Below are 25507 nucleotides of genomic sequence, written 5' to 3'. Positions count from 1 at the left end.
CCACAGGCGAATGATTCCGCATTTTGCGGAGATCGTCTTCCCACTGACCGAGCTCATGCGCTTGTACCCCAAGTCGAAGGAACTACCATGGGGCGACAGCGAAGCCAAGGCCTTCAACGGCATCAAGACAGCACTGGAGGCCGCCTGCACTCTCCACCACACTCAGCCAAACAGCGACAGCTTCCAGCTTGTCACAGACTGCTCCCAAGTCGCTGCTGGTGCAGCCCTTCATCAGATGGTCGACGGCAGTGCAGTACCGGTGAGCTTTTTCTCAAAGAAGCTGTCTGCACCGCAGCGCAAGTACTCAGCCTACGACCGAGAGCTGCTGGCTGCCTATCTCGCCACGCTGCACTTCCGAGATCTGCTCGAAGGGCGGAACGTCACGCTCTTTACAGACCACAAGCCCCTGGTCACAGCCTTCCACAGTCCTCATGTGGCGAAGTCAGATCGACAGCAAAGACACTGGTGCGTCATCACCGAGTACATCGCAGACGTCAAATACATCAGGGGCGCTGACAACATCGTCACAGACTGCCTTTCGCGCCCTGTGAACGCCGTTCAGGTTGACGCCTGTGACCTCCCAGCCATCGCCGAGGAACAGAAGAAGGACGAAGAAATCGCAACATACCAGGATCGCCTCAAAACTGTGCCGCTGCAGAATGACTCCTCAGTGCTTTGTGACGTGTCTACGCCACAGCCGAGGCCGTTCGTTCCGCTGTCATGTCGACGAAGTGTGTTCGAGAGGTATCACAATCTTTCACATCCTGGTCTGAAAGGATCACTTCGGCTCATCAAGGCAAGATACTTCTGGCCAGACATGGATCGACAGATCAAGACGTGGGTGAAGGAATGTGTGGCTTGTCAAGAAGCCAAGGTCCATCGCCACACGAAGACCGCAACTGGAGAGTTTCACCTGCCATCATCACGTTTTGAAACGGTGCACATCGACATAGTTGGACCGCTACCACCTTCATCTCAGCATGGGCAACCGTTCCCGGCGACACATCGGTATCTACTCACCTGCATCGACCGCGCTACCCGATGGGTAGAGGTCGCGCCCATTACCGACATCACTGCCACATCAGTAGCGAACGCGCTCCTCGAGACTTGGATTGCACGGTTCGGCGTCCCTCTCTACGTGGTAACTGACCGTGGAGCCCAGTTTGAAGCCGAGCTCTTCCAACTTCTGGCTGAAATGATAGGATTTCATCGCCTCCGGACATGCGCCTACAGACCGCAAAGTAATGGAATGATTGAGAGATTTCATCGCACACTAAAGACAGCACTGAAGGCGCGGAAGGAAGACTGGCTGAAGTCACTCCCAATAATTCTCTTGGGTCTGCGTGCAATGCCAAACGAGTCTGGTGCCTCACCGTTCACAGCAGTGACAGGTGGCTTGCTGCTCTGTCCAAAACTGTGCTTAGAAGAACAGTCTTCAACACGTTCTTCATTCAAGATGATCCAGGAGCTGGCCCAGCACATGACGGAACTGGATTTCACCACGGCCTCCCTCGGAACCGATCACGGTGCTGTCCAGGAGCACATTCCCAAGGACTTAATGACATGCACGCATGTGTGGGTCCGAGTGGACAGGATCCAACGTTCACTCCAAGCTCCATACCAGGGACCGCTACGTGTAGCTCACAGAGGAGCAAAGACTTCGCATAGAACTACCGTCTGGGGCGATAGACACTGTATCAGTGGACCGACTGAAGCCCGCCTACTTCCCGCGACATGACGACACCCGGCGGCTGGTGGACAGGGAGCAGGAGCAGCCACAGCCGAGCAGTGCCGCTGAGCCCGGTCCAGCAGAATCGGTCCCTCCAGAGGTCGTGCCGGAAGCAGAGTCACCACGTACCAGAAGTGGAAGAAGGGTTCGTTTCAGAGTGGATCCAGCGACTATATTTAGCTGAGGTGGAACCCAGAAAAACGATGCTGTAGTTGTGATTTTTTCAGATTGTGTTATCTGTGACGTGTTACGTTGATTGGCACAATGTCAGCACACTACGTAACTCCGTTCTAGGTGGGGAAGTACCTGTGGTGACCCACATCCCTGAGCGGAGGTGTACACAATACTTGAGTTTGTGCTGTATGTGTAATTGTAATTTTGGTTCAGCGAAAATGTAAAAAAAGATTAGATATTCAGAATCACTTCAAAATACAAAAAGTCTTGTTTCTAACTGCAAATAAAACGTAAAACTAAAAGTATTATTTTAACCCATACCATTAACCCATAGGGTCTCCCCGTCTCTGAGGTCCCAGTCAGTCGTTTGAGGCCCCATACGGCCGCCGAACCGTTCTCACCGGCCTCTAAGGCCTTATTCAAGGCCCAATTGTTCCGGAGCCGTTTTTTGTTTGCAACATTGCCCACAGATAAAAACACGCCGATCTCTAGCCACTCTGAGGGCCGACGGAGGTCTCTGAGAAACTCCAAGGCGGCCTCTGTGCTGGACCAAGCTCGCCTGGGATGATCCCACACAGGTCTTTGAACAGGGAGCCACACAGGGCCGGTGTGCAACTCAAAAGTCCTGTGCGCATAGGGCCCTCAGAGGCAGTGGCGGCGGAAGAGAGGCAGCAAAGAGGCTGTGCAGGTGCACCCCCATTCAATATGAGTGGCCCTGGTTGCGCAGTCGGTTAGGCGTCTACCCGCGGTGCACCCGCGGTGCGGGTGGTGCCAGGATCGGGTTCGAGTCCCGGTAGCGCCCGTCCCGCGGGCGTCTTCCCCGGCTGTGTCACGGGTGGGTAGGCTCCCACTTCAGCCGTAGCCTGGGGGGTGGGGATCAGGACCGGGAGGAGGAGGAGCCCTCTTGTAATTGGGCCGCCAAGTTGCCCGTTGGAGGGAGGTCTGAATAAAAAGCGAGCAGTGGTGCAAGCTGCAAACAACACTTCTTGTACCCAAAACCTGGAAGGGTGCCCTTTAAGCCGCTCATTCAACATCATCATGCATTTTTCCAGGAAAACTGCTGACCGGGCCCATAAGACAGATGTGGGGCCCTAAGAGAATAGCATAACCCCGACGTCCCAGCCCCAAGTAGACTCAGCTGGGATCCCACACCGACTCCTTGGGATCAACACAGGCCTCCCCTACTGACTCTGACTCTGAGGTCCCCATGACAGTTTCATAGGGTCCTATGTCGTCTCGTCAACTGGGCCCAATCTTATTAATGCCGTAGAAAGAATTTGGTAGCACTGGCTGATGTTGAGCTGCCGAAAACGACTATAACTGCGAAATATTTGTTACGCCCTTCAGTCCATTGCATGTTGACGGTCTCAAGAGCTGTTTTGTTGATTCGGACACGCATTTGCGAATTCAATGTTATCAATATCATCGTACCTACCTATATCGACGTGTTTTTTTTTTCAAACCCATATCTGCTCCCCCGTGAATTTCCGGGAAGCTCGTAAGATCTCATTAGTGTCCACTCATTCGATCCTGATCAAATATTTACATATGTTAGCAAGCTTGTTCTGACATTGCTTGAGCTGCGAATACAGACAAACTTGAGAAAAATCGAGTCACTGTACCTTTTTTAAGTTTTTTTTAACTTGTCGGAAATTCACGGAAGAACAGATACGGGGTTTGGAAAAAAAACACGGCGATATGTTACCTTATGCCGTGAATATAATAGCACGGTGCCTCATAAGATTAGAACCTGGGGCCTCAACTGTTTCTTTGGGCCCTCCTCCAGAACCTGAATCTCCACACCGGGCTATAAGGGTTCCACGCATGCTTCTCAGAACCCACATCAGCTCCTACGGGCATCACGTCAGACTCTGAAGTCCGCGAGGGCCCGGCTTCTGAGGACCCCACGGGCGGGCCACGCAGGCTCCTGTCCTCTCCCGCCTGCCTTTGAGCGTCCCCACGCTCTTATTTGCCAGCGTGCCCTTGCGTCTCGAGAGCCCCCCAATGGCGTGTTCTTTGGGGTCTCACGCAGTCTTCTGAGAGGCCCTCACGCCGACCTCTATGGGCCCTATGCACACAGATGTTAGCCTCAAAACGCTTTTCGCAGGCCTATCTACGCAGTCTATTAGTTCTGGAATAGCTTTGTAACTTTCTTAGCATGATCGTTGGCAGCTGACCTGACACGGGTGTTTCGACACCAACACATGGGAACAATTTTTCGGAATGCTTTCTTCTAAAAGTCACTACTCACTGAGCAAGGTGTACATATCTTACAAATACATGATAAGTACAAAAAGAGATAACTATTTCGGGTGTAGTCCATTATCATGTCTGACTTGATCAATAGACTTGATAATGGGCTAGGCCAGAAACAGTTTTTCGTTTTGTCTCGTATCAATTGACAATATATTCAACATTATCACGAGGTTACAATTTTTAATTTTTATTTTGGTGTTGTGGGTGTTGAGAGTTTGACGTGGGTGTTCATTTATTTGGCGTGAGTGTTGGCTGATCACGTGGGTGTTTGGACACCCACAGTTGAATACAATTCTCCACCTACTGCCGGAGCACATGCTGTCCCGCTGCCCGGCCCTCGCTGACTCCCGCCAGCCTCGAACACACTGCTCCGCCGATATTAACATCGGCACAAATTTGTGACCCCGGAACTCACGGCTACAGCTTTGTTTCACGGCATGAAGCTAGAGTGCGCTAAGACTATTGAGGTATTGGGTTTCCGTGGAAATCAAAAACTCATTCGGACGCTCAAACATGGGAGAGCGTACAAGGCCCCGGAACATTCTGTCTGGTTCAATAGCTTTGATCGGTAGATGTGCACATGACATGTCACATGTGCTTTATATAAAAAGGGCTTAATTTTCGCACAAATGGGCATTGAGCACCTAACTTTTGGCGCAAATCATAGAAATTTCAGCGCAAAATCGCTTGCGACGAATTTCGGCGCAAGAGGGTCTCACAGGCGTCCGGCGTAGTGTATGGTTGTATTCCAGTCTGGCAAGGGCTTGTGTAGGCATGCGTTGCGCATCAGGCTTCACAACCACCTAATCTATGATGCTTCATGAGCTTTAGAATCTATAGCCCATTGTGAGATGATGTTTTTCGTACTCCAGCGTAGATGGGTAGCCATACGGCTGCCACGGTTGACAGTGATGACATCAGTCATCTTTTGCAAGCTCGTTAAAGATTTGGGCTATACGGGGATTCGAACCCCGGACCTTTGGATTAGCGCTCCAATGCTCTACCTCTGAGCTATATAGACCAAGTACTTTAACGAGCTTTCTGCCAAGTTTTATGCGGATCATTCTTAGGTGTTGTTTTTATCCGCTGGGACTGAGAGCGTGAGATGATGTTTTTCGTACTCCAGCGTAGATGGGTAGCCATACGGCTGCCACGGTTGACAGTGATGACATCAGTCATCTTTTTTCTTTCAGAAATTCAGTCATCTTTCATCTTTCAAAAAGATGACTGATGTCATCACTGTCAACCGTGGCAGCCGTATGGCTACCCATCTACGCTGGAGTACGAAAAACATCATCTCACGCTCTCAGTCCCAGCGGATAAAAACAACACCTAAGAATGATCCGCATAAAACTTGGCAGAAAGCTCGTTAAAGTACTTGGTCTATATAGCTCAGAGGTAGAGCATTGGAGCGCTAATCCAAAGGTCCGGGGTTCGAATCCCCGTATAGCCCAAATCTTTAACGAGCTTGTAAAAGATGACTGATGTCATCACTGTCAACCGTGGCAGCCGTATGGCTACCCATCTACGCTGGAGTACGAAAAACATCATCTCACGCTCTCAGTCCCAGCGGATAAAAACAACACCTAAGAATATAGCCCATTGCAATGTGCTCTTGGCTATATGTTTTAACTAAAAACAACTTATTATATACTATTTGGTTGCATTTCATTGAAAGTATCCACGGCCGGCTGACGGCTGGCTGCCCACAGTTTGCCACGGCTGTGGGCGGCGGTGGCTGTGGAGCCACGGCTGTGGGGCGGCTAGGCTGTGGAAAATTGCAGCCGTGCAAAACTCTACTCTCCATCTTGATATTCACAATTCACAAGTCACAATCCCAGTCTTGATACCATAAAATCAATCAGCAAATCATCAAAGAAACAAATTTAATAGAAATGTTATACTCTGGGCTTAAAACTCCTGATGCCACACAGGCTTGCCACACAGTATTCCCACACAGTGCCACACAGGCTGCTCTTCAAAAGATAACAAAATGTATTGTAGCCCACCCGGTTACATTTCAGAACAAAGACTCGCCACAACGCAGAAAACCACGCTGCGCCAGGCTCGCGCAAACAACACCGAAAGTGACGCCCACGCGAGCACTAAACAGCTGCATAATCCTAAAATTCCCCCAACACAAATCAGCGCTCACGAACTACAGATCTAGCCTATCAGGTGGCCGCACACGCCGACCAGAACGCGTAGTAATCGGAGCTGCGACGCCGGAACTACGGCTCGACGCCACAGGGACAGACGGCACCACCGGTTCCGGTTCAGACGGCACCACAGGGACCGACGGCACCACCGGTTCGGGTTCCAGCGAGAACGGAATCTGAAGACGATGCACATCTCGAGACTCGTCGGGATCAGCATCCGCGGGTCCCACGGCTGGCGTTGCACGCACTATACACTTCTTCAGGTTGCTACCATGAACTAAGAGACTTTTCCGGCCGCTCCGGATAACATAATCGGGCTGCTTCTCCGATACAATCATGAACGGACCCTTAAACCTATCTGCAAGTTTCTTTGTGCAACCCTTTTTCACTGCGTTAACCTTCAACATCACCATATCTCCAGCCTTGAAATCGCTAGAGGATTCAACACGACTATGCTCTTGACTCGAGCTAACATGCTTAGCAGCATTGTCACGCACACTGACAAGTCTACTCTGCATGTCACGAACGTATTGCTCATACGTCTGACTCTTCAGCTCAGGCAAACCATCACACATCTCGGACACTACTGGGTGTCGTGGTTCACAGCCTGTCACCAACTGGAAAGGTGAGTACTTGGTTGACGAATGTACACTAGAGCGGTAAGCTCCTACCACCACAGGTACCCACTGGTCCCAGTCATCCTGCTTTTCAGACACATAGAATGACAACGAATCACACAAGGTACGGTTGAAACGTTCAGTCTGACCGTTACAAGCAGCATGTGCCGGTGTCGTACGGAGTTTCTTGATACCTAACCGCGAGCAGATCGTACGGCACAGCTCACTGTCGAAGTTGCGCCCCTGGTCTGTCAACAAAGACTTTGGCACACCATATCGACAGAACAAGTCAATATAACAATCAGCAACCGTTACCGCCTTCTGGTCCTTTAGACAGTACACTTCCACCCATTTTGTGAAAAGGTCTGAGCACACAAGCACAAAGCGATTCCCAGACTTAGTATCTGGCAGAGGACCCGGAATGTCTGCTGACCACTGAGCAAAAGGCTCCCCCAACACAGGGATCGCACCTACCCCTTCCTTACTTCCCCTGTTTAGACGCTTGACGCGCGCACAGGCGGAACAACTACGACAGTAGGCACTCACGTCACGTTTCATGTTCCACCAGAAAAAATGAGGAGTCAACCTTTTCAGAGTCCTCACCACCCCAAAGTGAGCCGACAGTGGGATGTCATGAGCTAATCTCATCAGCTCCTCTCTGAGAGCAACAGGCACGAGAACCTGAGGACTCATCACATCTGACGTCTGTCTGAGAATCACAGAGTCCTTCACACAGAGGTACTCACGGTCACGCAGGTAGAACCTGACCTCCTCCGACGCGTCATCTGGTGGCTCGCCCCCGGACTCGAGGCAGGCCATCACCAGCTGGAGCGTGATGTCCTCTCTGGTGCCCTCCTGAAGACGGTCCTCCTGCAGACGAACTTCATCTTCTGCTTCGTCTGGCTGCTCCCTTTCTTTTCCAGCTTCCGCTGGATCTTCTCCTTGGTCTTCGGTCTTGGTGAGTCGTACTGGCGTTTCGACTGCCTCACGGGAGAGAGCGTCTGCGTGAGGTATGTCAGCGCCTCTTCGATGTTCGATGTGGAGGTCGAACTGGCTCAGGTACAGGATCCATCTAGCTAGACGACCACTCGGCTCTTGAAGACCCCAGAGCCACTTCAGTGCTTGATGATCAGTGATCACCGTGAACTTCGTACCCGTCAGGAAGTAACGGAAACGATGAACAGCTCGAATGATCGCCAACAACTCGTGCTGCGTTGTCGGGTACTTCTCTTCTGCAGACGTCCACTTGCCCGAGGCGTACGCCACAACATACTCCTCTGCGTTCGCCACCTGGCTGAGAGTCGCTCCCCAGCCTCTGGAACATGCGTCAGTTGTCAAACGAAACGACAGGTTCGGATCAGCAGGTCGAACAACAGGATCACTTGCGATAGCTTCACACAGGTCTTTGAAGCTGACTTCTGCTGCTTCTGTCCACTCAAACTTCTCTCCTCTTGTCAGATCAGTGAGTGGCGCTGCTCTTGTACCGAAGTGCGGTATGAGATGTCGAAAGTATCCGACCATTCCCAGGAATCTGAGTACTTCGGTCTTCGTTTCTGGCTTCTTGTACTTGCTGATGGCTTCCACGTGGTTCTCTGTTGGTCGAATGCTGCCTTCGGATATGATGTGAGCCAGAAACTTCACTTCTTTCTGAGCGAAGCTACATTTTTCAGGATTCACCCGGATCCCGAACTTCTCTATCCTGCTGCAGACCTCATCCAACAACTCCAAATGCTCTTCAAACGTCTTTGTAAACAACAGCACATCATCCAAGTATACCACCACCGACTTGTAGAGCAAATCTTTCAGAACCTTTGTCATCAAACGTTGATATGTGGCAGGACCATTGCACATACCAAATGCGAGTGTTCGATAGCAGAATTGTCCTTCTTCAGTCAGGAACGCGGTCTTCAGTTGTGCCTCTTCTTTCAGCTTGACTTGCCAATAGGCTGCGGTTTGATCGAGTTGGCTGAACCAGCACTTCTCCGTACCGATTGAAGCCAAAAGTGACTCGATCCTTGGCAACGGGAACGCATCCTTGATCGTGCACCGATTCAGCTCCCTGAAATCTGTGCAAAATCTGTACTGATCAGTCCCCTTCTTCTTGACCAGCAGGATCGGACTGGCGTAGGGACTCTGACACTCCCTGATCACTCCTTTGTTCAGCATATCTTCAACTTGCTCTGCTACTACCTCACGGAGAGCTGGTGGTACAGGATACACCTTCTTCTTCTTCGGTTCTTCACACAGTACAATGTCATGCTTGACCGCATCCACCTGACCCAGCTCCATTCCCTCTCGCGTGAAGAAATCATGCTTCTGAAGTACTTGTTTCACCTTCTCTGCTTTGTCTTCAACAAGATGGTCGAGCTTCACTTCTGCTTTTGACTGGACATGCGGCTTCGCATATGGCACATCCTCTTCTACGAAGCTTTCTTCCATAGACATGTCTTCTATCACACATCTACACACTGTGACTGGGGCTTGATCCACAGGAATTCCAAAACATGACACTTTTCCTGTTGCAAAGTCCATGCTAACCTCTGCAGCTCTGAGGAAATCAGTGCCCAACAGCACTTGGTCACTGCATGCTACCACAAGCACTTCAAGATTGACCACTCCTCCTGTTTCTGAGACAGAGATGTCACAGTCTGCACATCCACTTACTTTCAAGGCTTCCTTGCCTGCTCCTGTCACTTTGACACCACAGTTTTTGCTCACGAGACCAGCTGCTCTTGCTGTGGCTTCAGACACCAGTGTGCGCTCACTACCACAATCTAAAACTCCCTTTACAGCACGTCCATTCAGCTCAATGTCCAGTGACAGTGTTTTGCCCACAGTTACTCTTCTGGTTGAAGCACAGTTTTTGGCAATGTGCCCAGTTCTCTTGCATTTGTGACATGTTGTACGACAATGCTCTTCACTGTGTCCGTGCAGAGTACACTTTCCACATCTCTGAGCTGAGGTATCACTTCGACAGTCCCTGGCTAGGTGTCCTGCTTTCCGACACTTGTAGCACTTGCGCTCAGACACTCTCCGAGATGCCACCTGGTTGCTAACTGGCTGGCTGTTCACTTGAAGCAAAGTCATGTGCTGCACAAGTTGATCCACAGATTTGAAATCCTCATCACCTAGCTTGTGAGCCCAAGCCTGCGGAGCACCCTTGATTGCCTGAACAATCAGAAGTCTAGTCATAGAATCTTTAGACAAGTCTGGCAAAGCCTGCTTTAGTTGACCTCTCAAGCTTTCGACATACTCTCGAGGGGTCTCACCTTGTTTCAGCTTCCGCCCCTCTAGACTTTGGAGCACATGTGTCTTGAGCACTTCAGGTTGAAGAAGTCTCATTACCAGCGCTTCAGACTTGCTGACCGTGTCCTTCAGATCCACTCCTGCCAGCTCAGACTCCAACTCTGTCGCAATCCAAGCAGCTTTTGGACATTCGCCAATCACAAAGAGCAACAACTCACGCTGAGCGACACCTGCGAGTCCAGAAATTATACAGAACCTCTTGAATTGTGCAAAAAAGTGACTCGGTTCCTCATACACAAAGGTTGGTGGCTTTAATGACATTGCCATCTTGATCTTCAGATTAGCACTTGAAAATTCCGCGATACAAATCTGGCGCACTCAGCTTCTTATAACTTGGCTTCTTAGGTCTTTATATCCCACCGCTGATTGTTATACTCTGGGCTTAAAACTCCTGATGCCACACAGGCTTGCCACACAGTATTCCCACACAGTGCTTCACAGGCTGCTCTTCAAAAGATAACAAAATGTATTGTAGCCCACCCGGTTACATTTCAGAACAAAGACTCGCCACAACGCAGAAAACCACGCTGCGCCAGGCTCGCGCAAACAACACCGAAAGTGACGCCCACGCGAGCACTAAACAGCCAGGGGCGGATCCAGGAAAACTCCAAGGGGAGGGTCGATCGAATCGAAGTGGTGCCCCTACCTATACCCAAAATTAAAAACTCAACGGATTTCGTCCACTTCATTTTGGTGGTGCCCCCATTTTCAGTTTTTTATTTTTATTTTTTATTTTTAGTCAGTATCTTACCTCTTAGCCACAACCACATTTACCAATTGTAAGCAAGTATATATGAATGTGCTATGTGTATATATGTTGTGGACGCTGAGTAATGAGTACTTACCAGGAACGTTATCAGGTAAGCAAATCGTTGTCAGTCCGACGAACTTGACCCTGGCGTCTAAAGGGTCTGTCCTTGACACTTCAGGCTTGTCAGGGGCACCAAAGTCCTTCCAGGGACACCACAAACCTGTCAGGGGCACCTACGGCCTTGTAGGGGCGCCACAGGCCCGCCAGGGGCACCACAGGCCTGCCAGGAAGCAGGGGCACCACAGGTCTAGCAAGTATACACGACAGGCCTGTCAGGGGCACAACGGGCCTGTTGGGCCCATGAGCACCCCTAGGGGCAGGGGCACCGCAGTCCTTCCAGGGGCACCGCAGGCCTGTGAGGGGCACCAGCGGCCTAGCAGGGGCACCAGTCAACACAGGCCTGCCAGGGGCACCACAGACCTGCCAGGGGCACCAGAGGCCTGCCAGGAGCACCACCGACCTCGCAGGGGTAACTTGGGCCTGTCAGGGCCCAGGGGCACCACGGGCCTGTCGAGAGGCACTTCAGGCTTTTCAGGGGCACCATAGTCCTCTCAGGGCGCAGGGGTAGCAGGGGCACCAGAGGCCTGCCAGGGGCACTACAGGCCTAGCAAGGGCACCACTGGTCTATCAGGGGCACCACGAGCCTGTCATAGCCAGGCATCTCAGGCTTGTCAAGGCCCAGCGGCACCACAGGTCTGTGAGGGGCACAGCGACCTAGCAGGGGCACCAGTCAACACAGGTCTGCCAGGGGCGCCACAGACCTGCCAGGGGCACCACAGACCTGCCAGGGGCATCAGAGGCCTGCCAGGGGCACCACCGGCCTCGCAGGGGCACCTTGGGCCTGTCAGGGGCACGACGGGCCTGCCGAGGGGCACTTCAGACTTTTCAGGGGCACCAGTCCTCTCCGGGTGCAGGGGCACCAGAGGCCTGCCAGGGGCACCAGCGGCCTAGCAAGGGCACCAGAGGCCTGCCAGGGGCACCAGCGGCCTAGCAAGGGCACCAGAGGCCTGCCAGGGGCACCACAGGCCTAACAAGGGCACCACGGGCCTGTCAGGGGCACCTCAGGCTTGTCAGGGCCCAGGGACACCACAGTCCTTCCAAGGGCACCGCAAGCCTGTCAGGGGCACCAGAGGCCTGCCAGGGGCACCACAGGCCTAGCAAGGGCACCTCTGGCCTGTCAGGGGCACCTCAGGCTTGTCAGGGCCCAGGGGCACCACAGTCCTTCCAGGGGCATTACAGGCCTGTCAGGGGCACCAGAGGCCTAGCAAGGACACCACAGGCCTGCCATGGACACCACAGGCCTGCCAGGGGCACCACCGGCCTTGCAGGGGCGCCTCAGGCCTGTCAGGGGCACCACGTGCCTGCCGGGGACACTTCAGGCTTGTCAGGGGCGTTACAGTCCTGTCAGGGCCCAGGGGCACCAGGCCCGTGGTGTCCCTGCTAGGCCTGTGGTGCCCCTGGCGGTCCTGTGGTGCCCCTGTCAGGACTGTGATACCCCTGATAGGCCGGTGGTGCCCTGGAAGGTCTTTGGGCCCCCGGGCCTCAAGGGGGGGCCATGACCCATGTGACCCCCCCCCCTTGGATCCGCCCCTGTAAACAGCTGCATAATCCTAACAAATGAAAAGTCATCCGGCCCGGAGGACTATGTTGAAAATCAAAATGAAATAAATTGGGCCGGCTCTCTGGTTCGACTTGAAAAACTTGAATATATATGAACACTTCAATTACATATATTGGTGGCGGCGGTGGCAGGCTAACACACTGGCGGTAGACAACCTCACACGGCGGCGGTGGCGACAGAACTCAGAACAAAATACGACAACAAAGCGAAATCGGCGCGGTTAGGAAAATATTCGTGAAGGATGCAGGGGTTACCAAATGGGCTGCCATAGGTAAAATAAAATGACGGGGCGTAAAGGAAAGGTAGGATACAACACAGTAACGATGTAAAACAAATACGGTACGGTAACATTAGGAGAAAAAGTCACAGGGCAGTAACGAACAGCGACAACTTGAAAATCGACGAAAGTTGGTCTTTAATGACCTCTGGTGACCTGACCTTTGACCTGACAAAAAAGTGACCGGAGTAATTTCGTCATTAATTTTGACGCTCTTTCGAACACCGCCTTCTCCGTAACGCTACGTGGCCCGGGAGTCGAGTTAGAAAGGGGAAGGGCTGTTCAAACACCCCTCCCCCAGCAGGGCGTAAATCCAGAACCCCAGTGGGGCGCGGGCTAAATTGGCGCCAAACTGGTGTGTCGGCCACACTGTGCGCTGGAATGAGCAGTTATCGAGCCCGTCTCTCGGCGTGCTGCAGCTGACCCGCCGTCTTCGGCCATCTCCGACAGATTGATCGCGCCAGCGCCGGCTTCGTCAGGCTCAGCCGTGAGGAGCGTGTTGAAGACACCGAGGAGGAGGACCAGTTTATGTATACGACAAGTGAGTGCCACCAAGGGAAGGCAGGGCGCAGGGCGCCGACTACCGCCATCTCATAAAACCGGGAACGGGGGAGGGGGGCAGCGGAGGCGCTGCCCCCTAATTCTACAGCCGACGGGGCGTCAACATTAGCCCCGTTTCCATGACACAACTCAAAGCGGATCTGAGGTGTAAACCAGGGCTGGGAAAAATGCTGAATCTGCTACATACCAGAAATTACGAAAAACTCTTATTAGCTACATTGCCACAAATGTTCCTCACATCATGTCTGCTAGAGAAAATGATTTTACAAATTAATCAAAATTATTGACAGAGCTTTCAACTTCCATTTTCTATCTGTTCTCAAATTGAGCTTTAAATGTTTTTATTTAGTTGGTTGCACAAACAAAAACAGATAGGTAGTAGGTACAGTGTCTTGCTTATGCCCCCTGTGAATGTTGTTTTTCTTATTTCTTACTCTTTGTAGGTAGGTACTCAGGCTTAGAAAAAGCATACAAATATAAAAAAGGTGCTGTGGGGCTTTCCCAGGGCAAGTTCCAGCACCACCCAAGAGCACCAGGAAGCTCCAGTGAGCCCTAGAATTTTCCTATCAGCATTCCAGCAACTTCAGGATTCAGATGCTATTAGCCTACTCAGGCAGAAAGTATTTGAAAGAAATCAGGTTGATTTGGCTACTCAGTCTGGTCAACAATTTACAATCATTGTGCATGCCGAACCCGCTGTACAAAAGTTGCCAGTTGTCACCAATCAAGGTTAAGACTTAATACAATAATTGAGCATGTAAGGAAGTAAATAAAAAAAAAATCTTTTCTGGGCGTTACTTGATCAATATTTCAATCAGATCTCACCTGCGCAAATTCGATCATATCTCCCTATATCTTCACATCTTGCTTTGCGTGCTGGGCGGCTACCTTGCTCTTTAACTGTGTACTGCATGCCGCTATAGGGACAGTTGTCATTACAACACTTGAAATTAGGCCTGGAAAGGGTGCGTATTATTTAGGCCAGGGTTCATAATGTCCAGGGCATGATGTGTCCAGTGCTCGAAATGGCCAGTGCCTTGAATTGTCCAGTGTTCATATTGTCCAGGGATTACATGGTCCAAATGTGGCCAACTGGCTGCAGATAGGGTAAATTCAAAGAGGCCAGGGTTCATAATGTCCAGGGCACGATGTGTCCAGTGCTCGAAATGGCCAGGGTTCATAATGTCCAGGGCACGATGTGTCCAGTGTTCGAAATGGCCAGGGTTCATAATGTCCAGGGCACGATATGTCCAGTGTTCAAAATGGCCAGTGCCTTGAATGGGCCAGAGTTCATAGTGTCCAGGGATTACATAGTCCACCCAACCCAACCAAACCTAACCTATCCTAACCTAACCTAACCTAACCTAAAATAACCTAACCTAACCTAACCTAACCTAACCTAACCTAACCTAACCTAACCTAACCTAACCTAAGGTAATGATGTTTGCCCACTGGGAATAAGGAAATAGTTTCTCGCATGAATAGATTGCAAGCAATAGTAAATCAAATATTTTTAGGTTAAGTGGTTATGCATCAGGCTTCAGGCCTTCGGCCTGAAGCCAGATACATAACCACTTAACCTAAAAATATTTGATTTACTATTGCCTGTAATCTCTCCTAACTCCTAAGGCATTGCCTTCGGCACTGCACTGCTTCGCATTGAGCTGGTTCCGTGTTTTTTTACATAATGACGTCACTTTCAGTGACTGTGTAATCCCTGGACACTATGAACTCTGGCCCATTCAAGGCACTGGCCATTTTGAACACTGGACACATCGTGCCCTGGACATTATGAACTCTGGCCATTTTGAACACTGGACACATCGTGCCCTGGACATTATGAACCCTGACCATTTCGAACACTGGACACATCGTGCCCTGGACATTATGAACCCTGGCCTCTTTGAATATACCCTATCTGCAGCCAGTTGGCCGCATTTGGACCATGCAATCCCTGGACATTATGAACTCTGGCCCATTTAAGGCACTGGCCATTTCGACACTGGGCATAACGTACCCTGGACATTATGAACCCTGGCCAGAATGAATGCTCCCCCCTGGAAAATCCCTCCTCCCTAAAACAGAGCCAAAATGAGAGCTAAAATAGCTGAAATTATGCAAAAACACCTCTCATTAAACTACCCACGAGAAACGACAGCTAGAACTGTCTCTAATGCGCCAGAAACAACGCATCAACAAAATATACCAACAGCAATGATGTAATTTGTGTGTATTTGTTTGAATTTGTAAATAAAACTTTAAAAAAGGTTAATTTTTTCTTTTAAAACTTTAGTTTATTTCAAATTAGTATGATATAAACAAAAAATACTCAAGATTCTGAAAAAAAGATTGTATATGACGTCATCAAAAGAATAAAAGACGTAACAGGACACCGTTTCATCAAAGATGGCTTTTTAGAGCTGTCATGGGCGAAATGAGTTGATTCTTTTCGTATTTTTATTTATCATTGAACAATGCCCTTTTTTAGACAATTTGTTTTGTTTCACAAATATGTCTTTGGAATATTTCACGAATAATGAAACTCCTTTTTGCAAAATTCATAAGAAAGATAGCGCGTAAAAAGGCGTAGCAGAATCCTTTAGCTACACGACTCAGAGTATGAAGAATTAGTGATGCTACAATGGAAACTGCTACAAAGAGCCGCCAGATTCGTCATAACCTGGAGCACATAGCTGACGTTTTGAAGTTGTGTTGGTTTTACAGATGTTTTGTTCTTATTCGCGGACGAGATCAGTGACCGGTGGTACCTTTTTTAAATGTGCGAATTTTGATGTTTTTCATTGTGTTTTTTCTTAATGATGTACGGAAGAGAGAAATGTTGATTTTGCTACAATTGATTGAACAATAAAGCGATATCTGCTACCTACTGGGGTATGAAAGTATGAGAGATTTCCCAGCCCTGGTGTAAACCGATTTAGATGTGCCATTGAAACGCCCATTTTTACTAAAACCGCTTAGAATTTCAAACGGATTTGAAATTCGGCCTAGCTCGTCTAAATCCATTTTCCTCCCCCCTCGACATCTGTGGAGAAATCGACATCGTCAAGTGCCTCTTCACCAGATCACGAGACAGTTGCATGCTGAGTGCTGGGGTAGGTATATTATCACACAAAGGGGATGCCATAACATCATGCGTAACACCCAGTTGCGCTTTATTGCACCATCCCATGCACCGCCAAAATCATTGTACGAAATCACTTCCCGCGCGCAGCCACTTCCCAGGGCAAAACTGTGCCACCACCATATACCTGACTGAAGAGGCAACGCTGGGCATCGCCGGACCGCAGGCTGTAAAAAAAAACGCCAGAAACTCATCAGGGCCCGTTGGAACTACTCTACTTACCGTTCACTAGCGGTGTGCCAAGTTTGAGTGAGATCGGTCGAGCCGTTCCGGAGTAAAGATCGTCCATGACGTACTATTGTTTCCAAATTAAGCTTGATCCTCGCTGTGCCGCACCGCTGCACAGTGTGGCCAAACACCAGTTTAGCGCGAATTTAATCCCAGCGCTGCTCGGATCCGTTGAAAATGGTTCCCTGGTTTCAAAATTGACACTTAAACCTATGTGAGACCTTTTACGATGCATTATAAATGCTTGCTGACATATTATGGCATAGTTCCGCCTCTAAAAGTAAGGAGAACCAGCTTACGACGGGTGATGTGCTTACCAGGGCTCTGAAGTCGATGGATTTACTCCGACTAGGCTTTCAAAAGTCAATTTCAACTCTGACTCCGGGCAAAACTGTCGACTACGATCGACTCTGACTCTGACTCCGCAGCCATGGCAAGGCCACGCAGTCGATGGATTTTCGGTGACTCAGACTACGAATCTTGGTCCGGATTCCAAAATCGATTCCGATTCCGACTCTGACTGGGTTCAGAACTGTTGACTCCGAACGACTCCGACTCTGATTACGAAATCCTGGAATTTAACCGCATATAAGAGGCATAAAATTGTGGGTCCCAGTAATGATGAATTGGGCATGTTAGGAGGAGGAATCGTTTACGAAATTCCCATCATTTCTCTAGTAAATTCTTATGATTGTCCAAAGTTTGCTTGGAAAAAAAATCAATCGTATCGTATCGTATCGTATATTGAGGGCTTATCCACATGTGGCTATTATGGCCCAGTCATTTTACATGATACAGGTGCGTCAACAAGGAAGCATAACACATTGACATAATAAAAATACATGGTAAAAAGGTGAGTGAGATGGCTTAAAATACAGTTACGTACACATAATCTACTAATCAAAACAGTTGATCACCCTTCGCCGCGATGCGGACCCGGTGGCATCTCGTGGAAGCTGATTCCATGCCGCCGCGGCTCTATACGGGAAGAGCCGCCGCGTGGCTGTCAGGCGGTAGCGGGGGAGCTCGAGTGCCGCAGCGCCTGCAGCAGTGGCACGCGTCAGGCGCTCAGACACAGCGCTACGCGGGCGTATCATGTCTCTTAACGCCACAGGCGCACCGCCGACATGTAAGGCACGGTGGACATTCACAGCATCACGGCGTGCCACTACCTGCTCCACACGAGGCCAACCGAGTGCCGCCAGCGTGGGAGAAACGTGGTCACAGCGGCGAAGCCCGGACACCAGTCGAGCTGCAAAATTCACAATCTTCTGCAGGCGGTCTAGACGGATGTTTGTAGCACCGCCCCACACAGAGGAACAGTACAGCAGGTGAGGAAAGACATGATTTTGGACTAGGATTTTAAGGATATCGGGGGACAGGTGAGAGCGGACTTTGAAGAGGGATACGATAACTGCATTTGCACGCCGGACTATGGATGATATATGAGAGTCCCAGCTCAACGTCTGATCAAAGATGACACCGAGAACTTTAATTTGCTTTTGAGGCTGGATTTCAGTGCTGTTAACCTGAATTGTGAACGAAGGAACTTTCTCAACATGCACCTTGGTGTGCCAAGAAGAATAAAACAAGTTTTGCCGGCGTTCATTTTGAGACTGTTAGCACTGAACCATTGCTGAAGGCACTCTACGTTATTTTCTGCTCGGAATTTCAGCGCCTGAAGTTCAAAGGGAGTGGGTGGCGCTGAATCAAGGATTTGGGTGTCATCTGCATATGATATCAATCGGCCATGGGGAAGGAAACAGGATAGGTCATTGACAAAGACAAGGAATAGGATTGGACCGACTATGGAGCCTTGGGGCACGCCGTGGGATAGGGGGAGAGCCTGTGAGGAACTGCCACGGACCAGTTGGGAACGGTTGGAAAGGTAGCTGTGGAACCAGTTGGAGGGGATGCCGTACTGTTGGAGTTTGGTCAGGAGAATGGAGTGGTCTACACTATCAAAGGCCTTGCTTAGGTCAATCGATGTCAGTGACGTGACGTCACCAGCATCGATCTTCCCAGCCACCCAGCCGATGATGTCGAGAAGGGCGTCCTCGGTGGAATGAGACGGGCGGTAGGCGTACTGAGTAGGTGAAAGGATGTGGTTACTGATAAGGTAAGAGCTGAGTTGGGAACAAACGACCTTTTCGAGGATTTTGGAGAGGACTGGAAGGATAGAGATGGGGCGGAAGTTGCTTGGGTTCGTTGGATCACCAGATTTGTAGACGGGGGTCACTATCGCAACTTTCCAGGCGTCAGGAAAGGTAAGACTAGATATGGATGAATTTACAAGATGAAGGATATGAGGGGCGGTGGCTTCCAAACACCCGCGGATAGCGAACATCGGCACGCCATCGACGCCGACAGCCCGCGACGCGCTGAGCCTGCTGATCGCCAGTATCAAGACTAATTCTAAATCAACATCTAATTATGTTTCTGTGTGAATGTTCCTGGTGAAGCACATGAATCGGTAGACAGTTGCTAAAATACACGCACCGATAGGACTGAACCTCAGCAATGGGAGTAAAAACAAAGACTCCTACACCATAAGCACCTTCATGTCATTAACCCTCGCCCGTATTGGTGTTTTGCTAGACGCGAACATAGGTCGGGTCAGGTCAGCCGTCAGGTCAGGCCAACCAGTAGGCGTCCTGCCGGGTATTCATAATTAATAGGTGTCAACCGCCACTGACAGCTTCGTTGCATGTTACGAAGGCACCAAACTTCTTCCTAAATGTTCAAATGGTTACTAAATTCTAAATCAGCTCCAAAAACTAGCCTGGAAGCATGTAAAACTAAAAAAGGTGAACCGAGGTCATCAAAAGTCATTGAACTGACCTGACCTTCAAGTGATCTTGATACCGACCATAATGCATGGGATCAACATCATGATATTACATGTTTAGACGCTTGAAACCACGAAAAGACTGCAAACGCGCGGCTAATGCAAGCAAACATACGCCGAATCGCGATTCCGGCCAAACACGGTCTCGAGAAATAGGTCACATTTCAAAGGTCATTGGGGTCAGGGTCGTGAAATTTAAAGGGTATGTGTAAAATTGATAAACTCGAGGGTACTGAAAGTTTCGTCGCGATCGGCCGCCTTTGCGAGCTTTTTGCGAAAAACCGAGAGGGATCCCTTCGACCCCCACCCTCACCCCCTATACGGGCGAGGGTTAAAAATTGCCAAGATTTATTCATCGGCGACCGTATTCTGCAATATAACAAGTCAGAAATACAGCGGTTGAGCCATCCACGTAACGTTACGGAGCCGCCGCCGCGCCCACCCTGTAGCCGGACCTCCCCGGGCGGGCCAACCCGATACGTTCAAAGTTGAGCCAAAGGCCGGGGGGCAGGTTGGGGCAGGGTTTCTTGAATGGATCATGTCCAGAAAAGTGTGGCAAATCTTCTCATGGTAGATTTGGCGTGGAGTTTTTTGGCCATTTTCTTATCTCTACGCTTTTACGATGGACAGTGTTTTCAGGGGGTGTCTGAAAAGGTAATTTCATAATGAGCATAACTCATCGGTTAGTCTAGACCAGAAGCGCCTAGCTCACCCTGCACTGTATCACGACTTACTCGATGTCGACTGGGATTATGTTTTCTCTGCCGAAACTGTCAGTGACAAGTGGCATGCTTTCTTGTCGTTCTTCGTACCTGTTTTTGATGCCCATGCCCCAATCAAGCGTGTGTCTATCCGTAACCCGACCGCTCCTCCCGTCTCCGCCGCCACCCGTAACCTCATGTCTCAACGTCGCGCTGCGCTTCGCCATCTAGGCCGCAACTCGAGCGAATACAGAGGCCTAAACCGCTCAGTCCGGGCGGCAGTGCGTCGAGACAGGCGCATAGAGATACGGAGGGAAATTGGGGAGCGGGGCCCCAACAAAGTTTGGCAATGCATCAGGTCAGTGGTAGCCGCGAAGAAGGACGGCCCAGACGTCCAGCCCGGTCTATCTGCCGATGATTTAAATTCTTTTTTTTTTGCATCTGTCGGTCCTCGTGTCGCTGACGAGATCCGAGCCCAAAACACTCCCACCGATTTGGATGTGGGTCTCACCCGTGTCGGCGAATGCAGTTTTCTACTTCGTGAGATAACACTGGGGGAGCTCGAGCGGATTATTTTCAGCATGCGTATTTCGAGTGCCTGCGGCTCCGATAGCGTCTGTGTCCGCATGCTGAAATTCGGATTCCCCGCTATTGGTGGTGTCATCTTGCATATTATCAATACCTGCTTAATCCAATCTGACATCCCCGATTCATGGAAACATTCCATAGTTCACCCTCTGTTCAAGTCCGGTAACCCTTCAGACCCCGCAAACTTCCGACCCATTTTCCTAGTTCCTGTAATCATGAAAGTAGTTGAACGCATTGTCCATCAGCAGCTCTACGCCTACCTCTCCCATTATCACCTTCTGGCATCCTCCCAGCACGGCTTCCGCCCCCGGCACTCCACGGAAACCGCGTTGCTGTCCGTCACTGAACACATCTTGGCCGCCACTGATAGGGGGGTAACCGGACAAAAGATCGTAAAGCAGAAGATCGTATGGCAGAAGATCGTAGGAAGTTGATCGTATGCAAAAGATCGTAATGGATAAAGATCGTACGGTATAAAGCTCGTATGGACAAAATATCGTATCCGCTAAAGATCGTCAAGGCAAATAATCGTATGCCAAATATCGTATGGGATAAAGATCGTACGGCATAATGATCTTATGGACAAAAGATCGTATGCGCAAAAGATCGTAAGCGAAAAAGATCGTATGCCAAAGATCGTATGGGATAAAGATCGTACAGTATAATGCTCGTATGGACAAAAGATCGTATTAGCAAAAGATCGTCAAGGAAAATGATCTTACGAAATAAAGATGGCACAGTAAAGATATGGTATTCACATGGTGTACCCCAAATCCAGCGCATACAAAGCTTATAAAATTTCTGTGTTCGCGACGTAAGCGGCCGTCTTAACCCGCGCCGTGCTGGTGGTTTGAGTTTTCCGTAGAGTGCTGGAGGGGGGGGGGCGTGCTAACTAGGTTCCTGGGCCAAGTAGTGACACGCGGTAAGCGGCACTCGCAGAAGGAAAACCTCGGTCATTTTCAGGTCAGGTCACCAGAGGTCATCAAAGGTCAAATTTTGCCCATTTCAACAATTTTCAAAACAGCCGTCGCGACGGCTAACTCGAGAACCAATTGAGCTACAGGGCCGCAGAAAAACGCATTCGATGGCTCTTTTAAGGCCCTTTCTAAATATTTTCTTCAGATTTGACCTCAGTTCAACGGTTTAGCCTCCAGAGGGCAAAAACTAAGAAAAACTTTTTTACGAAAAATATTTTCTGTAATACGTTTTGACTCGAGAGAGTTACGTCATTTTGCCAGCATCGTGTTCCTCTTCTCGAGACGCGTTGAATAAACTATTATTTGACCTTCAAAAGTCATTTTGAAAATTTGACATCAGGTCAAGGTCATGACCTGACCGGAAAGGGTTATATGTTGCATATCAATCAATCCGTATCGTCGAGCTTAATTAACCCTCGCTCGTTAGGGGGGTCGAACGGACCCCCCATGGTTTTTCGCGAATAACTCGCGTAAAAAGCGGCCAAGCGCGACGAAACTTTCAGTACCCTCGCGTTCATCAATTTCACACCCACCCTGAAAATTTCATGACCCTGACCCAAATGACCTTTGACCTGTGACCTACTTTTCGAGACCATGTTTGGCTGGAATCGCGATTCGGCGTATGTCGGCTCGCATTAGCCGCCGGTTTGTCTTTTCGTGGTTTCAAGCGTTCAAACATGTGATATGATGTTGCCCCCATGCATTAGGGTGGGTGTCAAGGTCACCTGAAGGTCAGGTCAGGTCATTGACCTTTGATGACCTCGGTTCACTTTTTCGAGTTTTACATGTTATAAACATGTTATAAACATGGCCAGTTTTTGGAGCTGAATTCGAATTTAGCAACCACATGAACATTTACGAAGTAGTTTTGGTGCCTTCGTAACATGTTACGAAGCTGTCAGAGGCGGTTGCCACCTACTACGAATACCCTCACTGGTTGACCTGACCTGACCTGACCCGACCTGGCCTAAATACATGAAGACATCATCTGTGATCAAAGCTAACATGATATTCGTGATCAGCACCCCGAAAAACCCCATAGCAGCCACACTTTACGACGTTCTAAGAGGTCCGGATTTTCCCGCCTTTGGGGTCATTGACCTGACCTGCAAGGTCAACCAATGACCTAGGACCTTAAAATTGGGTATCATCGGCTTGCTCTCGTCACGGGCAACACGCTCGTTTTTTCCGCGAAGCTCTAGCTCGATCAGGGGCGAAACGGCGAGGGGGGTCCAACGGACCCCCCCCCCCCCCTTATACGTTCGCGGCTGGAAAAACACCAATACGGGCGAGGGTTAACACATCTGATGCGATTCGACCGCTTTAGTACGTCTCTATCAAAAGTTATAGTTACAAAACTGCTGGGGACCTTTGATGACCTGAGATGACTTCAGAGGCAAAAAGATGGGTCATGGGTGCAATTTTCCGATTCAGTGTGTTAGGTGCAGAAAAGATGTATCAAAAGGTGTGCCAAACACGTTTTTGAGATATTCGCGAAAATCCTGAGGAGGGTACGTAAAATGCAGCACGGCATCCCCCCCCCCAAGCACGGCGCGGGCTAAGCTCGACCATACATTGATCTTGTGTTAGAGCTTAGATGGCTCAATGACACCTAACTGTTAAATATTCAGCAACTGTGTGCTGTGAAAAAGAATAGATTCAGACCAGCCTGAAGAAATGTCCACAATTGCAATGTTTACTCGCGCAGTTCACAGACTACCACAGGACTAATTCAGATAAGACTAATTGAAATTCAAAGTCAAACCTGCTTCAATCCCTTTAGGCTCCTGGAATTCCACGCCCTGCTGGGGGGGGGGGGGTGTGTTTAAACACCCACCCTCTAAATCAGCTCCTGGGTCACCAGACAAGCGGCAGGCGGCTTCCGAAAGCTCGTCAAAAACATTATAAAATTATGTTTTGTCATTTTTGAGTCAGGTCAAAGGTCAGGTCACCAGAGATCATCGAAAGTCGAATTTTCCGGATTTTTGTTAGTTCGATAACTTTTTCTTTAATGCGCTGTAGCTCGTGAACCAGCACACAAAGAGGCCCATGAGGCGCTCCTATACGAGCCCTGTGGAACCCTTCTGAGTCGAAATACGGTCAGTGTGGAGCTAGAGATGTCAATTACAGAAAATCGGAATACCGATACCAAACCAAATACCAACCAAAACCATCAGGAAATACCGAAACCGAACCAACTTGAGAACATGAGGAATATACCAACTTTTTACCGATTTTTCAAGCTTGTATACATTACCAAGGGTTCATAATACCAACAAAATACCAAAAAAAATTGGATTGAAATACCAAATACCAACTTGGTATCGGTTTGGTATTGGTATACCAAAAAGTTGGTATCCGATTGACATCACTAGTGTGGACCCTGACGGCCAACTGGAGCCACAGATCCCCTCGGGCTCGTGTTAGGGACATTCGAGACCGGTGTTGGCCCTCAGAGGCGCCGGTGAGAGCCCTCACAGTCGCCGTTATGCGGGCTCTCGAAAAAAATTGGCGTGGAACCATTGCAGGCGGGTGTGGGGCCCCTAGGGCCTAGAGCCTGCCCCTGGTAGGCTGGTAAGGGCCCTTAGAGGCCAGTTCAGTAATGGATGCTCGTTTCTTTAGTCGGTCCCACAATTTTCGTAGTTCAAAAGTTGTTAACGAAAAACCTTTTTGTCAATAACGGTCATATTTCCATTACTTGACCTTCCTCTGGACATCGGGAGCCTAAGCCATTGACCAGAGGTGAATTCTAATTAACAATATCAAAAGAACAGTTCAAAAGCTGCCGGTTGCGTTCTTGCGCGGCTTCCTACATACTAGATGCCGGCAGCGCTCGTGCGTTGCCTTGGGCCAGAATTGGAGGATCCATAGCCCAATGAAATGTGCATTATTTTGGAGACCTTGCCTGGGACTACCATTGAACCGATTTTGAGGTTGATAGCTTAAAATTTCTTTGAGCCAGAGGACCTCACGTCAAAACGGTTTTCCGACCCCAGCACGTGCAGCCTGCACCCCTCGCAGACGGTGACCCCCCTGGAAACGGGTTCAAGGTGTTACCGATGTGTCCCGCCAGTATGGCTTTGCCCGTGACCTCGGGTTGACCTGTAGCCTTGACAAAAAATTTCGTGTCACCGAAACTTTGAAGCGGAATAGCATGTGCCACGAAGCACCGAGCGAACCGAGGCCAGCACCAAAAGTTTACCTCGCCGGAGACGAATCAAACGGTCCCACTTTCGTCCCGATCGGTCCACCCATTTTGACTCCAGGTCCAAAAAAGCTTGGACAACCTCACTCACATACTCACATACTCACTCACTGACAAACAGGTTCAGCCGAACTTTTTTTTTCAGCGACCCACCAATGGGAATTTCCGGATGCAAAAGCATGCTATCGCATGCTTTTGATCCTCCAATTCTGGATTATATTTTCTGAGATAACAGCACGTTATACGAGCCAGCCCGTAAAATGGTTACATAATATTGTTAACTTAGTGGAGTGTGGCAGGAACCGAA

General features: G+C 49.7%; 1 protein-coding gene across 1 annotated transcript in view; it reads left to right on the top strand.

Moving 5' to 3' along the window:
* The window catches only part of LOC122380010 (multiple PDZ domain protein-like), a 174907-nt gene extending 156740 nt beyond the window's left edge, over positions 1–18167 (top strand). Inside the window, exons 6-7 of the mRNA XM_043362741.1 lie at positions 13401–13491; positions 18016–18167. Of these exons, the coding sequence (XP_043218676.1) occupies positions 13401–13491; positions 18016–18167 (243 nt within the window). The remainder of the gene's footprint in view (positions 1–13400; positions 13492–18015) is intronic.
* The last annotated feature ends 7340 nt before the right edge of the window (positions 18168–25507 follow it).

Source organism: Amphibalanus amphitrite, unplaced genomic scaffold (genome assembly GCF_019059575.1).
Source record: "Amphibalanus amphitrite isolate SeventyFive unplaced genomic scaffold, NRLGWU_Aamphi_draft 000089F_arrow, whole genome shotgun sequence".
Lineage (NCBI taxonomy): Eukaryota > Metazoa > Arthropoda > Thecostraca > Balanomorpha > Balanidae > Amphibalanus > Amphibalanus amphitrite.
The sequence above is the reverse complement of the archived record's forward strand: the minus strand, read 5'-3'. Positions and strand labels throughout refer to the sequence as shown.